Raw genomic sequence first — 16,374 nt, 5'->3', positions numbered from 1 at the left:
GGGTTCAGACTTGCCTTGGTCTCCACTGCGCTTGAGGGGTGTTTGACTTAACTGCTGAAATTAGAAGAGATGTGAGGGGAGGGGCGTCCAACATTAGTCCTCACCTGAGTTAATAGTGTGGTGGTCCGAGGAGTACTGAATCCCCCGGCCAGGCGGCCCCAGCCTCAGCCCAGCCCGGACTGTGGGGGACTCGGAAAGCTACCACTGGCAAAGGGACGCATATCGTCTTCACCTGATAAAGAAAACTGCCAGTTATTTTACCCGCAGGAATGGGATGAATCCGGGAAGAAATGGGAAGTGCCACGTGGAACAACAAGCTGAGTCAAAACCACAAGGCAGGTCCAGAGGATATTAAGGTTCGTGGTTTGGGGTGTAGTTGTTTGTTTGTTTTTGAGAAAAGAGGTCAGTTCAGAAGGCCTTTCTAGAAGTCCATTGGGGTAAACCGGGAGTGTGTAGTGCACTGGCTTCTCCCTGGGGGGATGATGATAGTGTCTCTAACTGTAGCCAGGTTAGTAACGGAGGGTCCCTGTGCAGTGTGAGGCCCCTGCAAGGTCAATCCGCCTCCTCCCTTTGGGGCTGCAAGGACCAGGAGGAGGGGGGCGCCGGCGCCCTTGCCAGCCCCTCCCGGCTGCGGCTGCGTGTTAGCCAGCTTCCCCTTGGTGAATTTTCTCAGTCCCCTGGAGCCTCCAGGAGGGAAGGTGGCCTGCCGACATCGCCACTCTCACGTCTGGTGGGATCCTTTCTGGGACTTTTCACCCACAGAACTGTCAGATAAACAATGTGTGTTCTTCGCGGCCTCTAAGTTTATGGCGAGGTGGGACCACAGCCACAGGAAACCCACGTCAAGGGTCCAGCTCATCGCATGAGCGTAGTAAGGTCTGTGGATGGAATAAATTGTGTATAAATCCTGCAGGCTGTGTCTTCGGTTGTCAGGTCAAGGACTGTTGTCACATGGTGAGGTGTGAGGTACCTGCTGGTGTGAGGTGGGCCAGGAGTGAAAGGTCCAGAAAGGATTCTTCGTTCCCCTGTTGCCTCTGGCATCAGCATGTGACTCTTGGTCTCGGCTCGGGTTTGTGAGATTGAGCCTCGAGACAGGCCTTGTGCTGTCAGTGGGGAGCCTGCTGGGATTCTCCCTCTCCCTCTCTCTCTCCAAAAAGAAACTTAAAAGAAAAATAGAGAAGGAATACTTGAGACATTTTGGTGGATACAGCTTTCTATATAAAGCACAGGACAGGATAGGGGACAGGAGGAGCTGCCCTGGGATTGTGAGGTGTGACTGGTTACAGACTTGTAATTTGGGGTGGGGGCTGGGGGCGTGGAGGTAACTGCATTTTCCAACAGGACCTCTCATGTGCAGGAAGCGTGCAGGCGCCCTGGAGCTCTGCCCCTCCCCAGGCCAGGGCTGCTGTGGGCTCCCGCAGGGCAGGACCTCACAGGCAGGGGGCAGCTCCTGAGGAGGGTCCCCAGCAGCCTGACACAGGCACTACCCAGTGGGCTGCAAAGTGTAAGGAAACTGAACTTCATCTACATTTCTTTTGCCTTTGGTCTCCTCATCACCTGCCATCTTCTTTCTTTCCATTCTTTTCTGTAGGATTCATAGGGTCCTCCCTGCCCAGGCTCAGCAAGCGCCTATGCAGAGTGGAGGCCATTGGTGGTCACGCACATTGATTGTGTACTTTTCTTTTGTCTCTTTAAAAAAATTTTTTTTTATTGTTTTATTTAGTTCAGAGAGAGAGAGAGAGAGAGATAGTGAGAGTGAGAGACCGCATGAGCAGGAGAGAGTCAGAGAGCGAGAGAGACACAGAATCTGAAATAGGCTCCAGACTCTGAGCTGTCAGCACAGAGACCAATGCGGGGCTCGAACCCATGTACTGTGAGATCATGACCTGAGCTGAAGTCGGAGGCCTAACCGACTTAGCCACCCAGATGCCGAAATGTGTACTTTTCAAGAGCAGGCTAAGTTCTTTTCACAAGGAGGGGAAACACATAACTCACAAACAGGTAAATATAGGAGAACCTCCTCTCACGGGTACATTTTTGTGGCACGAGCTCTCTTAAGGCACAAGCTACTTCTCAACTTGCCACAAAGGGCGAAGTGCAAGCATGGCTTCAGGGCTTCTCCCCACCATGAACCTGCCCGGATCCTGAGCAGACCTGAGGGTTATGGGTGTCACAAGCGGTTGCTTTCCTCAGTGTGATGTACACGGAATGACTTTTGCTGAAGCACCGAGATCTCACTGGTTACTGATCCTTCGACCAGGCCTGGCAGCGCAGGGCTGGAGGCGGAACTGCCTGGAATCATCACGGGGCAGCACAGCCTCCCGCTGGGCTCTGCCTCCTAACTGTTTACAGGCTTGTCCGTTCTGCAGGTTGGGCCAGCGAGTTCCTCTGCTGACAGCCAAAGGCACTCATGGAAAGACCTAAACAACCAAGTGTGGGCACATGGGGGTTCACTGCATCTACCAGGAAAGTAGGGCCCGTGTCTGCCTCAGGTGGGAGTGTTCTGTTGGATCTCTTGCTACTGGAGGGGGCGGGTGGTGGTGAGGACAGTGAGGGTTTTGTTGTATTGCCGTCTGTGTTAATTGTGTAGCTCTTTCTAGGAAATCATTGTGGACTGACAGCTCTGTGTTAATAGCTGGAAGGAAGAAGGACCTACTAAGGACTCTTCCTGAGGAATATTTGCAGATGCCAACGTTTGTGGAATGACTTCTGTGCCTCTCAGTTAAAGGTTCTCAGTTAAGGTAAACCACTTTTATTCGTACCTTTGGGTCAGTGTTAGAGAGCAGTATTTTTGAAAGTGTGGTCTGCAGCCCATGTGCATAGGAGTCAGCTGGGTATTGATGTAGGAAATGCAGTTTCCGGGGCCCCACACCAACCACATCTCTTGGGCTTGGAGCCAGGGCGCAGCTCCTGTGATCTCCACTGCTGCTTCTAAACTTTCCAAAGCTAACAACCAGTCTCTCTTATTTTTAGATTGGGGATTCTCACACAACGACAAGGAAGGCAGAACTTCTTCCTTTACTGCAAAGACTTGAAATCTAGACCGTGACCTAGTTAGGGACAAGTGTCTTTCCTACTCTCACACACTCAGCCTAGAGGCTGGTGCCGATATCAGAAATGAAGCAGGTGAGGATAAATGTTTTATTTCTTTATACACGTTTACGTTCATAGCCACCAAAGACTGTGTTTCATCTCCTCTGACGGCCCCTGACCCCAGGTGTGTGGCCCCAAACATCTCGCTCTAGCAACATAGAGAAGCACCTATGGTACATTTATACACACGGACATGCGTTCCAAAGCACCGCGATGACACAGACGAGGCTGTCCCACAGCGGGGGCCTCTCAGGTGCCACTTAACTACGGTCACTGCGTTGTCTTACAAAGGACTTTCAGTGGGTCGTTCTGCCCACAAGTCCCAGGTCCCCGGAGAGGAGTTAGTGAAAGGGGACAGTGTGATTAGGGTGAGGGCGTCGCCACACCTTGGAGACCATACATGGAAATGGGAGGTGCCAGGCTAAGTGGGATATGGCATGGGGGAAGCCAGCACTTGCCACGTGGATTCAGAGCACTCAGGTGCTGCAGTGTAGACTGCCGCCCAGGCCCCGCTGGCCTGGCTGAGCTGGCCCCGAGTGAGCGTGCATCTGGGAGCAGTGCCGGCTGAGTCTGCTGTCCCTTAGGGCACCGCGGTCACTCATGTGGTATAGAACTGCTGTGGAGCCCTGTGTGGTGACCACGTGTCCCCCCTGGAGGAAGCAGTGTCCTGTGTCCCCTGGGAGACCAGCTGAGGACAGGCTCTGATGGGAGGAGTGGCCGTTGCTAGTCCCAGGCCACTGTGGCGTCTAGGAACGTGTCCCCAGGGTGGACACACCTGCCTGTTGTGCTCAGGGCTGGGCCAGGCACATCCCAGCCAATGGTGCTCTGGTGGTGCTCCTGCCCCGCGGGCGGTGGTGTGTGCTCTGTGCCTCTCACCCTCCTCCACCAGCACCGCCTCTGGCTCCTTCTGGGCCCTCCAGCAGGTGTGGATGACAGGGCCCAGGTCTCCTAGCAGACTGGGAGCTGCACCCGAGGGGGACGGGCCCCTCCTTCCTGCTGCTTGAATGACTTCTGGAGGCTCCTTCTCCTGCGTGGCTCCTGGAAGACACGGGTCACCAGACTGGGGTGCCCAGAGGAGCCCTCAGGGACTTCACCTGGGGATAAAAATGCAACAAAGTGAGAGACCATCGTCAGGGCCTGCTGGTGGCTCCCTGAGCTGCAGTGAGTGCTTGGTGACAGCCAGGATGTCAATGACAGCCTGTCAGGTGGATGAGCTGGGGGAGGGGCTGCTGTCCTTTGGAGCCTCTGGTGCCACCAGGTGAGAGGGAAAGCTTCCCCACCCCCTTGGGTGGCCTTGGCTCTACTGGGAGCCGGAGCCGCTGCAAGCTTGGTGCCTGTATACTCCCCCTTCTGGAGCCTGTTCACACCCCAGGTCCCTGGGAGCAAATGATGGCTTCTGTGACCTCCCAGGAATGGACACGCTTAGCATAAGACATGCACATGTAGAAACAGCCTGTTGTAGGATGGAGGAGACAGGTGCAGAGAAGTCCCCTGTGAAGTTCATTTTCAGCTCACTTAATGAGGAGGGGGAAGGGCCAAGTTAGCAGGGAGCTCAGAGGTCCCCTAAGCCCAGTGCCACCTCCTACCGGTGAGGAGCGGTGGGCTCACACAGACTGAGGGGCCTGCCACAACTGTGGGGTTGGTTGGTTGGTGACAGTTCTGGGAGGAGACCCAGCCCCGGACCCTTTCCATGGGTCTCTCAGAAGCGTGGAGGAAACTTCCAAACAAGGGGAAGCCCGTGGGTAACTGGGGCTGTGGGTTACCTTTGCTGGGACAGGAATAAGGCTTTACAGAGGCCATCTTGTAACTGTTCTTCTAAAGAGGCTCAGGAAAGAAAGGAATCATCAGAGAAAAATGAAAGGGAATTAGCCAAAAAAAGAAAAAAAAAAAAAAAGGGAGGGTGAAGTCATGGTCCGACCCATTTTCACACTGTGGGATCAGCGTTCTCTCAGGTTACAGTTAGGGAACATTCCTAAGAATAGGCCCCAACTGCTTCTGGCAAAGCTTTGAAGTCCAAGCAAAAGGTTTAGTTTCTGATTTGCAAGCCATTTCCTACACTTCACATGTTTCTTGGGCATAATCTGCTGGGAATGTGTTAGTGTAGGGAATGTGTTAGTATTTTATGTAAATCTACAGATTGTCTGCCATTTGGATAAAATGTGTCCCTTCAAGTTCCATTTTTATTTATCATATTCTGTTTTAGATCGATAAGACCCAATGGTTTCCTTTGGGAAAAGATATATCAAAGCTGAATTGCTGTTCTCAGCCCCATTGAGGGTGGGGTGGACTCAACAGATTCGGTGGTTATCTTGGGTTTATTTTTCCTGAGGTGGGAAGTGCTCCAGGAAACAGCAGACCCGGCCCCGGCACCCTCTCCCGGAAGCTCATTCAGAGGCAGACTCCCCATGTCCTCTGACCTTGACAATCAACTCACTTGCTTTCCTCGGACTCCTGACTTGGCCTACAGGAGGGAAGAAGTGGGGTGAGGAGACAAGGGGGTGACAATGTGACAGGGAACCGAGATGGCAGGGGAGGGGCAGGGAGGGGAGCTAGAAGAACATTTATTGAGGACCTGAGTCCTCCATGTGGACAGGAAATCTTCTGGAAGGTTAGAGCGGGTCGGGGATCACCTGCAGACTCTGAAGACAGGTGGGGATGGATGTGGGCTGGGCTCTGTGGCTCTGTCTGGTGTAGGGGCCCCCTTACCTCCAAGTTCGTCCTTGCCTTCTTCAACACGTCATGTGTCCTGGTCACTGAAAGAACAAAACCGCCCAACACGGCAGGATCACCAGCTGGGCCCGTACCCGCCTTGGGGTGTGTGTTGTGAAGTGTGTCCTTCTGGCCACTCAGCTCAGGGTCTCCGGCTGCCCCCAGGTGCCCCTCCTCCCTCTGCATCCATAATCACTTATGGCATGGGAAGTCTGGGGACATCACATCAGTGTGCCCTCTCCCCTAGTCTGTGCGGTCACCGTCCAACCGCAGCACGAGTGGGTAGTCTGGAAGCCCCCCTTCCCACCCCCAACTTCCTCTCCTGTCTCTCAGCTCTGAGGCACCCACACTGGCTGAAGATGAACCGCTCCATGCTCTCCTTCTGCTGATTGGCGGTCTTCAGACGCTCAGCTGTGCTCTGAAGGAGATTCTCCTTTGCGGACAATTTGGTTCTCAGTTCCAGAAGTTCCCTTTTCATGGACTGTCCCTGAGAAAGAAACTGGCTTTGTGACAGTGGTCAGAAGGCCCAAGCACCCCATGCTCTGTGGCTCTTGAAAATCGAAAATGTGATTCTACGATCTTCTCAACTATTTCTGGCCTGGGTTCTCTCCCTGAAAGCCTCTAACACTCTCCAGCAGACGCCCACTTAGGGTGGTCTGGAGCATTAGGATTCAGTAGGAACCCTGAGAACTTGCAGATGAACGCAGGCCTCCACTCCTGTTACCGAAGAGAACCTGACTCCAGGCAGGACTGAACTCCTGGCTGTTGAAAACGAAAGTGGCCACGTTTAGTGCTGACATCACTTCTGGCGCTCTGGCATCATGAATACGACTTACCTGTTGGGAATGTGATGCCCAGAGAGAGAGGGCTGGCCCGAGAGAGTCAGATTTTGTAGATATTTGTACCAATTTCAAGATGGCAAAACACCCCCTCGCCTGGCACTGGCATAGCTGGTCCCATAAGGTGTCAGTGACATTAATCTAGCTTCAGAATCCCGGGGTGGGGGGGAGATGGAGAAACCTTCCTGTCTGAGGTCCCAGCAAGCAGAGCCCAGGCCTCGTGTCTGAGGGCACCTGGCGGGGGTGGGGGGAGGGTGGACTCAAGACCTGGCCCCGAGATGCAGAGGTGAGCTATGTGTTGTGATGCAGTGGGTGGCTTCTAGAGCCTGGTCATCTCATGGTGACATTCTGTGGGAGTGGCATGGTGATGTTCTGTGTGACGCGTTCCCATGCCCCTGAAGTCTTCAGTTCAGCCAAGTTCAGAAAGTGAAAGAAAGCGAACACTCGTGGGCCCCCAGGGCTCTCCTGCGCTGCCCCTCTCACAGTCTACTCCTCTGTCTTTGCCAGGGGTGGGAGGAGAAGGGATGTCGTCGGAGCCGCACTGCAAGCAGCCAGCACAGATGACAGGCGTCCCTCGTGGACACTCCTCTAAGGAGCCTCTCTCTGTCCCTACTCACTGTCCGGCTCCTGACCTTCAGGACCTGTGGGACTGAGGAAGTGGGTGACATTTGGAGCAGAAGCAGGGAAGGATGCTGGCACTCACCGTGATGCTGGCCGGCACGGGGCTGGGGGGGCTCGGCAGGGCCGCTCGCCAGAACATGGTGAGGAGGGAGGCCGACTCCTCCAGCGTGCGCTGCAGGGCCTGGGCGCTGCTCCCAAGTTCATGGATGCCTTTGCTACCTGGCACCTGGGAGAGGGGGTGAGATACCCCTGGTCGTCACGGGGGCCCAGCGATGGCTCTCTCCCACCCCTCCCCACCGCAGCACTCGGGGCTCTCAGGCTTCCTTTGTGAGTGAGGCACAGCCATTGGCCTGCTTGACCCTGTGAAGCCCTGCTCTGACCTGGAAACCTAGGGTCTCCGCCTCAGCAGTGACCTCCAACTGGCAAGAAGCATTAGATTCCGGCTTCCCTCATATGCTCTATAGGCTTCCAGTCCTGATCTGAGCTCTCAGGTCTAAGGTCCTGGATTTTGGCATTGGCACCACTGTGCAAACCCTAAGTCACACCTTCTGCTTCAGCTGGGCTGAACCATCTGTGGCGTCAAGGACTGAGGTGCCATTCCCTTTACCTGGAACAGCATCCTCCGTCACCCAGAGGACCTATGCCCACCTGCCTACCCCCCCACCCCCCAGTGCCTCCTCTAGGACCCCGTGCCTTTCCTTGCCTGGCACAATGGCTCCTCTGTGTTCATGCCCTCACAACTCAGAGGACGGCTTCTGACACTGAGCCCTGACCCTCTGTTGTCCTTATTTACATGGACGTGTGGCCTTCTCTCTGGGGCGGGGCCTCCTGGGGACAGGGCTGTCCCCACATGTCCGGGCAACTCCAGTGGCTCAGACAGCACAGCAGCTGGTGCCTGTTCTCCGAGCCAGGAAGTGCTGTGAGAAGGCTCCCCGCCTGCTTCCCTGCCCTGCTCAGTCTGCACAGAGAAATCTCATGGCTGCTGCCCCCCCCCAACATGGGGTCCATCTGGATGCAAATCTGGAATCCCCAGCCCTCTGATTAAATGATTTTACCCTGCACATGGATGGCCATGAGCCAGCGTGACCAGACCAGATAATAAGAGACCAGAGGGTGCTCAGGACAGCACCACATGTATGCCAGAGCTCAGCAAATACTCTACAGATGAGGATGGTAATGCTGTGCGGGTGCCTCTGTGGTTCTGAGAGGAAATATTGGTCAGAGCAGAGTTTATGGCAAAAATGGGATGGAGAAGAACGGCCTGTCTGGGGGTAAGTAGCAGACGTATCCTTGGCTGTGGGGGATGTCCGGCATGGGAGAAGGAGCTGAGATCTGAAGGAGGAGCACCTAAGACCTACTTGTGGTTACCTCTGAGCGCCGAGCTTCAAGGCCAGCGGCGATGCAGGTTGACCTCACGAGTGCTGCTATCTTTTTGACCAGCAGTTCTCCTTCCCCAATTTGCTGTCTGAGGGCACTGTAGTCATCAATGTGGCCAATGACATGGCGGCCATGCTTATTGGCAAAGGAACCGTCTGTGGCTTCACCTTCTAGCTTGGGGGAGTTCTTCATTATTGGAGAAGTGTCCAAACCCAGCTCTGAAAAACAAAACCACAGCAACATAGAATCCACAGTGATAGGCAAATCCTCAGCCCACTTCCCTCTGGAAGAGACATCAAATCGTGAAAGAGGCCAGGAACAGGAAAGGCACTCTGGGAAAGTACAAGCAAGGTGTGAAGTCCATAGATTTCTGGGCTCTGTATTTTTATAATCTTTCTTACATCATCTCATAATGATAAAATTGCCATGGGGCCAATTTTATTCTCCTTGACAAATGAATATTCGAGAAAAATATTATTTTCATTAAAAAATATTTTTAAAAATTTTAACTTCTGGTTAAAAAGACACAGATATAAAAGTTAAGCTGGACACAGAAAGTGCTTTCGAGAAGGGAGGGATCACAGTGCAATGATGTACAACAGAGCAACAGGAAAACCACAGGAGGAAGAATTAGGGCAAGAAAGGTGGCCACTGAAGGCGCAATGAGCAGGGCCAAAGACCTTGGGACCCAGCGAGAAAAATCTCTAGAATCAAACAATGTGTCCATTAGCATCCAATGGTCACTTGCATTGATAAAATTTTCCATCATCAGTCCCTGAATCCTTCAGCTGCTGTATTTACCATTTGTCCTGTTGAAGACGGCAGTCTCCGAGCGCGGAGCAGCAGGAGAAGAACCAGGGGGCACGAGAGCTGGAGAATTCATGCCAACATCTCGGACCGGAGGGGAAGCAACTGAATCTAGGGCGTGAAGACAAGTTTTCAGGGACCCCGGAACACACTGCTCAACACGCACACACACAGCCTGGTCCTCACCAGCAGAGATCTAAGGCAGCATGGCTCGCCGCTTACACAATCATCACCCACAGACCATGAGTATAAGCAACTGCAAACAAATCCCTTAGTTTAGAATAAGAACAGGTTCTTTTAATGGAAGCGTGTTCTACAAGAAGCAACTCCTGGCTTGAAAAGTTATTAGGTACGTTTTTCTAACCCGTGTTTTGAATATAACCTTGTATGCAATGTCTAATACAATATCATGTGACTAAACCTAAATGGGCATACATACTTGTAGTGTATGTGTTAAAAAAAAATACTGACTTAAAGAACGAATGGAGTTGTGGGTGATTAAACTCAGCATTCCAATTCCCATTCTGACGCATCAGTGCTGGGAACAGTGTAGTTAGTAGGATGAGAAGAGTAGAGACAAAAGTCATGATGGGGTAGAGATGCCCTCCCGGAGACCAGGCAGCAGTCCCGTGGTGGAGGAACTGGAAGATATCACTGAGGAGACGGGAACAATCCTGCTCAGGCTCAGAGCCTGCTCTCCAGCTCAGGCCTCTGTGGAGGGTGAGGAGCAGGAGCCAGAGGCGCTGAGCCCAGGCTGGTGTTGTGGGGAGGCGGTGAAAGGGGAGAGCCCATAGGAGGGCAGAGGGGAGATGTCACTGAGCACAGCAAGCATCGCAGCAGCCTGCCTAGAGGCAGCCGTTTCTGCGGGGCGTGCACGATGCTCGCAGCCCACCAGACACTTTATTTGATGGCCACACACATCATCTTGGAAGTGTAACCTTCATTTGACAGATGGGGTCATTGTCCAGTCAATGAAGAGGGGGGTAGGGATTAACATGCCCCAGGAAGGGGCACCTGGGTGGCTCAGTTGGTTGAGCGTCCGACTTTGGCTCAGGTCATGATCTCATGGTTCGTGGATTTGAGCCCCGCACTGGGCTCTGTGCTGACAGCTCAGAGCCTGTAGCCTGTTTCGGATTCTGTATCTCCCTCTCTCTGTGACTCTCCCCTGCTCAAGCTCTCTTTCAGAAATTAAAAAAACAAACAAAACAAACAAACAAAAAAAAACATGCCCCAGGAAGAGCAGGCATGAAAGTCCGAAAGCACAGCTCTAGATAATCCTGAGCAGAAATGGTTCCTATTAGAATACAATTGAAAACACACCATGGAAGGGAGAGGAGATGGTGAATTAAATGGTGCATCACAAGGAAAGAAAGCAGAGGAAGATTAAATGAATGTGCCAAGATGGGGAGGGGCAGTATTAACACTCAGCTTGAAGCTGGGGGATGAGAGGTGGATGAAGGGCATCGAGAAGAAGGAGACAGTTGGTATCTGGAAGGGCAGGAGAGGTGGATGACAGCCACTGCTCCCCCATCCCCCACTTTCCCACAGCAGGACTGCCTTGGGGACGGGAACGTTTTCCACCCAGCTGAATTCCTCTTAAATTAGGGAATGGGAAACCAGGCTAGGGATCTGGGAAGGCCAGTGATACCGAGACGGCATGTCGTGAGGAGGAAGGACAGAGGGTGGAAAGCAAAACATCTGGTTGGAATCCTGCGTCGGTCTTAGCTACTGCTGACACCTTAGTGCACCAGTTAACGTTTCAAAGCCAGGGTTTTCCCACATGAAATACAGAGAGTTAAAGCCTCCCCTTCCCTGGACAAAATTATTTGAAAAATTGTTGAAAGCTCACAGTAAATTTTAAAGCACTCCACAGATAAAAGGAATAGATGTTAACACACACAGCTGTCAACTGCTGAGCGATTCTTACTGTCCCGGGCACTTGTAAATTATGTCATTTAATGCTCCAAATGATCATACAACTTATATATGACCATCATCCTCACCTTGAAGATGAGGAAACTAAGGCTTCAGTACGTGGGGACTTAAAACACCCTGCCTAAGGCAGACAACCTATATGTGGCAAACTCAGAAGCTGGAGCCGGGTGTGACCCTAAATCCCAGGCTCTCACCCGAGGCTATAGATTGAGGCACCTTGATTTCACTCTGACCTTAAGGGGTGCGGAAGAGGTAAGATGGTCCCTTCCACCATAGGCATCCTGGTGACTGCCCCACCAGCTGCCCGCTTCCTGGCCCCCTTTTCCTTCCTACCTTGGAAGGGCAGCTGCTTGTTTCCGGGGTCCTCCTGGTTGGCGGGGGAGGGGCCGAGGCGGGCTTTGCTCACCCCACCGTCCAGCTGCTGTTCCAGCTGCAGCCGCAGACAGTTGTTCACCTGGATGCTCTGCTCCAGCTGCCCCCGCAAAGCTCGGATCTCTGCCACCAGGTGGCTCAAGTCACTGTTTAAAGGGACCTGGTGACAGGCATCCCAGGTGAAAGCTGAGAGGAGAGAGAGGAGGGGTCCAGTGGCACCGATCCAGGCATTTCCAAGCAATTGTCAGAACGCTACTCTGGGATGTTCCTTTCTGCTCAGGATCCTACTGTCATCTCAGGGTCCTGGATAACACATCTGGGAGGGAGCTGCCACGTTTCCCACATGGGGCCTGAGAGACCACACACTGGGACTTATGACACCCGAGGCTCCCGGGAGCCATGCCCCATATGCATCTACAGAGCCGTTGAGGGGCAGATGAGGTCAAGCCTGTTTATTCACCTCCATAGTGACCCTAGCCCTACAGGCCAGAGGGGCAGGGTCTTCCCAAGATAGGGCGTCACACTGGATAGAGAAGGACAGTAGCTGAGGCAGGAGGAGATCTGATGGCATCCACACTCAGGAGTGGCCGCAGGGAGGATGGGAAGGGGAGGGCCCCAGGCCTTTGGCAGCATGTAGGAACTTGAGTCTCCACTACAGGCCCAGGGTCACAATTCACGGGCTTGTTCGACTTCCCCATGTTTTTTTCAGCCTCCATTTACCACACACAGTCTGCTCTCCATACTGGGGATGAAGAGAGCTGAGAAATTTTCTACACGACCACAACCTCTTATCTGAAACTTTGAAGCCAAATATATTTCAAAAAGTAGAATTCATTTTGGTGTTTAGGAAGGCAGTAGAATTCATATACCATTGATCACATAGCACATGCACCCAGGTGCATCTGGGCCCCGGGCCTTAGTCAAACACATTCCTATCTGTGGTGGGCTAGGTGAATATTCTCACTGAGTGGGATGAGTAAAGGCTCTGAATACCCTTTGGGTGAGTTCAGACAGATCTTGTGACCAAACGAATATATGAGAAAGAATTCAATTCGTAGCTCTTACTGGATTGCAGAATTAAGGATAAGAAGTTATGGGGCTTTAGTGGTAGTGGCTTTGAAATGACTCCTAAAACACCCATAAAAATGGAGAATGGCATGAAATTGGATGTGGTCGGGATGAAGTGGTTTCCAGATACTAACTCCAAAGTTCCATGAAGCTCCTTCCTGTCTTTCTTTTCCTAAATCCAAACTCTCACAGTTGTGCTTTTTTTTTTTTTTTTGAAATTTTAAGGTCGGTTTATTAAGTTCAATGATGAAAGCTATCAGAAGAATATTCTCCTGAAAATTATTTTCTCTTAGAAAAAAGAAAGAAAAATCAACACCTCAGCACAGCCACAGATGCTGTGGCAGTCACGCCGCTCTGCACATGGGGACAGTCCATTAGTCAGTCAAATCACTCTCTGGGTCAGCAGGATTATAGTCCGGATCATCCTCTAGCTCCAAGTCATCCATTTCCTGGAACAGAGACTCATCTACCTCCACACTGTTTCCAGCATCCTCCAAAAACTGGATATCAGATGTGTCAAGATTATGGTCTGTTTCAAATAGCTGTTTCCCACTTAATTTATTTTTTCCTGCTTGCTCTTCTTCTTTCATTCGTTTCTTTTTAATTTCCAAGAGTTCTGCATCAAACTTGGCTTTCCAACTTAAGAAATTCTCAATTGTAACTGGAGTGCCATGAAATAATTGCTTTTCAGCTTCTTCTGCTTCTTTTTCTTTTTGTTTCTTTTCTTCTTCTCTTCTTGTTTTTATTTGATCTACTATTTTATTTAATTTTTCTTGCACAGCTGTCACTAAAGTAAAGATCATCACCATACCAAGATTTTCTTCTGCCTGTAATGGTAATAGTTTTAAAATATCTGAGACATCATTATCTTCTAGATTTTCCTGGGGGAATATTTCATAAAGAGGGGCTTCATCTGGGTATTTTTCACTATATGTAAACTTGAGGGTAGTCTGGACAGTTTCATCATTTTCTCCAGCTTCAGACGTCACAGTAATGGTGAAACTGGGTGGATTTTCTGATAATACTGTGAAGGAGTCGGGGTAGATGGACTCCAGAGCCTCCAGCTCTTTGCGCTGCTCCTCGCCGTAATCTGTCATCGTGGCCCTCGCCGCTGCCCATGGACCGCCCAGCCACCCAGGCGACGCGCTGCAGCAGGGACCGAGGCCGCGTGGGGAGAGCAGGCCGCGGCCGCAAGGGCGCAGGTGCAGAGTCCCAGGCTGGGAGGCCCGGGGCCCAAAGCCAGGCCTGGCCTGCTGAGCAACAGCCCGGAACGGGCCTCCGCCTGCTCTCTAGTTCCGCGCTCGACTCCAGTTGTGCTTATTTTTAAAAGATGTTGTCCATCTATCCATTCCTTTTCATCTTCCCTTAGATCAGACTCATCACTTACATGCCCAAATGATCATTGCACCCATTCAGTAGGTTTCAAACCCTGATTCTACTGTCTCCTGACTCCAGTGTGTCCCACCAGCCTTACCCCATCTCAGAGTTCTGTTTCCATCCTGTACTTGTTTTGCTTGGAAAAAACATACTCATTTCTCATTGCTTGCTATGTAGAATGGAATCTTCCATTCTACCTTTGTAGATCTTCTATATACCAGCAGCTCTCATATCAACTGACCTGACTTTTCATACTCCCGAATACAATGCTCTCCATCAGAAGGTTGGAGCCGATGCTCCCACAGGTGCACACAGCTATTCTCTCAGCCTGTGGGGCCCCTGATATATCTACACGTGCTGGTTCACCTTCTCATCAACAAACTAGGAAATCCAGTCAGGCTTGATGAAAATTCAGAAATTTTCAATAGAAAATTCCATATTGCTTAAGGACTTTTCAAACATATAGTCAAAACAATTTATAATTGGAAGGCTTAGTAAGCCAACATCCCATCGAACACAGGAGCTGCTTCTATGGGATCCTTGACAAATCATCCTTTTCTATTTAAAGGGGCTTGGATGGGAAGCTTATTCCTTCACAAACCAGCAATTCCATCACCAGAAGGCTCTAGTAGTAAGGAAGGCATAATTACGTAAGTCCAAATTCCACTGTCTTGCACCCTCTGACCCTTGTTAAGCCCTCTGAAGGGACACCAAACACATCAGCTCTTTTTCAACTCATAGTTCTTCATATATTTAAAGCCAGTTCTCATCTCCTTGTGGTCTTTTCAGGCCTAAAATTGTTTTGTTTCTTCAACCAGTTCGAGATTTCCAGTCCCTTGGTATGGTGGCCCCTGTCTTCACTGTGTTCCTTGGTGTGTCAATGTCCCTTTTACAAGATGGTGCCCCATAATCTAACAATATTTCTGACATGGCATCTCCATATGGACTCTTATGTACTCTTATAGTGCAGTACTGTGGTCTCAGGTTGAGTTGGCTTTGGTAGGAACCTTGACCTACGAGTTCCTTGTCTAGATGGGTTTCTACCTAACTCCCCATCTTCAAGCCCATGAATGGCTAAAGAGCCAGGCTTCTCCATCCTGAACTTCTACCACTGATATTTTTAATCAAGCTCAGGTTTGTTTTCTTTTTTTAATCTTTTCCAAATTGCATCATATCGACATTAGTCCTCTGTTCCAGCCTGGTTGGATTTATTAACTTGATGTTTAGAATATTTCCCCACGTGAAGAACAATGGGGAAATAGAAGAAGACTCTCAAACAGTAGATTAGTATTTTAGCAGACGGCAAAAGTCCTCAATAAAACAGTTTAAATCCATGCTTGAAGTTCAGGTCCTATTAGTGGTATTTCTGTAAATGTTTTGGGGATCTTTTGATTTTCTCCCTGGGGAATGGGTCATTGTGGGGGCCGGTTGTCTGGTGTACTAGCTGCATGGATGGTCAGCATGTGTTATTCACAGAATTCAAGACCTTCTCACATGACAGTGCCATCAGGGCAGTTCTTTGAATTAAAAAAAAAATCACTATATAATCTGGACTTTGGTCAACTTTTCCCTGGCCATCTTGGACTCTTGAGGCCTACGTTTAAGGATGTCTCGGATGGATCTTGCTCCTGTTCCCGACCTCTGGGCTTTGTGCATGAGAAACCCCCTCTCTTCTTACTGGGCACCCCAGGCCTGGCTGGGAGTTTCCAAGGCAGAGCCCCACAGCTTTCCGGAGCTCTACAACTCCCAGGGTAAAGACCTCACCGGGCTTCTAACCAAGAGCAGGAAGCTCAAGGAGTGGGGGAGCAGGGGGAGCACATACCTTGCAGCCCCTTCTTGGGACTGCCGTAAAGTGCCTCGTAGATCTGTAGCTCTGACTGGAGGGACTGGAAGAGCTGCTGTTTCTCTTCACACTGTTGCTGCAGGAGGGCCAGCTTGTGCTGCAGCCTGCAGGGGAGAGGCGAAGGCCCGCTGAGCTGCCGGGACCCCGCGGCCGCTCCAGGGCAGCCAGCCGTCAGCCAGCCTCTGCATCGAGTGTTTTAGCTCTAGATGTCAACCCTGGGGTCATGACGACCATCACTTTCACATTACAGACGTGGAAACAGAGGCTCTGAGGGTTGAAGTAACTTTGCTTGAAGTCACATTGGCAAGGATTCTCACTGCCCCCATGGTGCTC

The 16,374-nt window shown here is 51.2% G+C and overlaps 2 protein-coding genes across 12 annotated transcripts in view; both read right to left on the bottom strand.

The window, feature by feature from the left end:
- Positions 1 to 3,127: 3,127 nt before the first annotated feature.
- The window catches only part of LOC120247637 (myomegalin-like), a 221,631-nt gene continuing 208,384 nt past the window's right edge, over positions 3,128 to 16,374 (bottom strand). For 4 of the 11 annotated variants that reach the window (XM_039255660.1, XM_039255654.1, XM_039255647.1 and 1 more), the window contains 10 exons: positions 16,021 to 16,145; positions 11,715 to 11,939; positions 9,441 to 9,557; positions 8,631 to 8,857; positions 7,345 to 7,488; positions 6,151 to 6,289; positions 5,800 to 5,846; positions 5,528 to 5,554; positions 4,857 to 4,908; positions 3,128 to 4,187 (listed from right to left, as the gene is read on the bottom strand). In XM_039255660.1, the coding sequence (XP_039111591.1) occupies positions 4,042 to 4,187; positions 4,857 to 4,908; positions 5,528 to 5,554; positions 5,800 to 5,846; positions 6,151 to 6,289; positions 7,345 to 7,488; positions 8,631 to 8,857; positions 9,441 to 9,557; positions 11,715 to 11,939; positions 16,021 to 16,145 (1,249 nt within the window). In that variant the 3' untranslated portion in view covers positions 3,128 to 4,041. Of the gene's footprint in view, positions 4,188 to 4,856; positions 4,918 to 5,527; positions 5,555 to 5,799; positions 5,847 to 6,150; positions 6,290 to 7,344; positions 7,489 to 8,630; positions 8,858 to 9,440; positions 9,558 to 11,714; positions 11,940 to 16,020; positions 16,146 to 16,374 lie in introns of those variants that run through there. The other 7 variants (XM_039255659.1, XM_039255661.1, XM_039255658.1 and 4 more) reach the window with 4 other exon arrangements.
- LOC120247638 (RWD domain-containing protein 1-like) lies at positions 13,030 to 13,938 on the bottom strand. Its single transcript, XM_039255663.1, has one exon. The coding sequence runs from the start codon at positions 13,916 to 13,918 to the stop codon at positions 13,196 to 13,198; it is 723 nt and encodes a 240-aa protein (XP_039111594.1). The 5' UTR covers positions 13,919 to 13,938; the 3' UTR covers positions 13,030 to 13,195.

Source organism: Hyaena hyaena, unplaced genomic scaffold, assembly GCF_003009895.1.
Source record: "Hyaena hyaena isolate Hyena2069 unplaced genomic scaffold, ASM300989v1 scaffold_539, whole genome shotgun sequence".
Classification (NCBI taxonomy): domain Eukaryota; kingdom Metazoa; phylum Chordata; class Mammalia; order Carnivora; family Hyaenidae; genus Hyaena; species Hyaena hyaena.
Note: the sequence above shows the minus strand (reverse complement) of the source record. Positions and strands in the feature narration are given on the sequence as shown.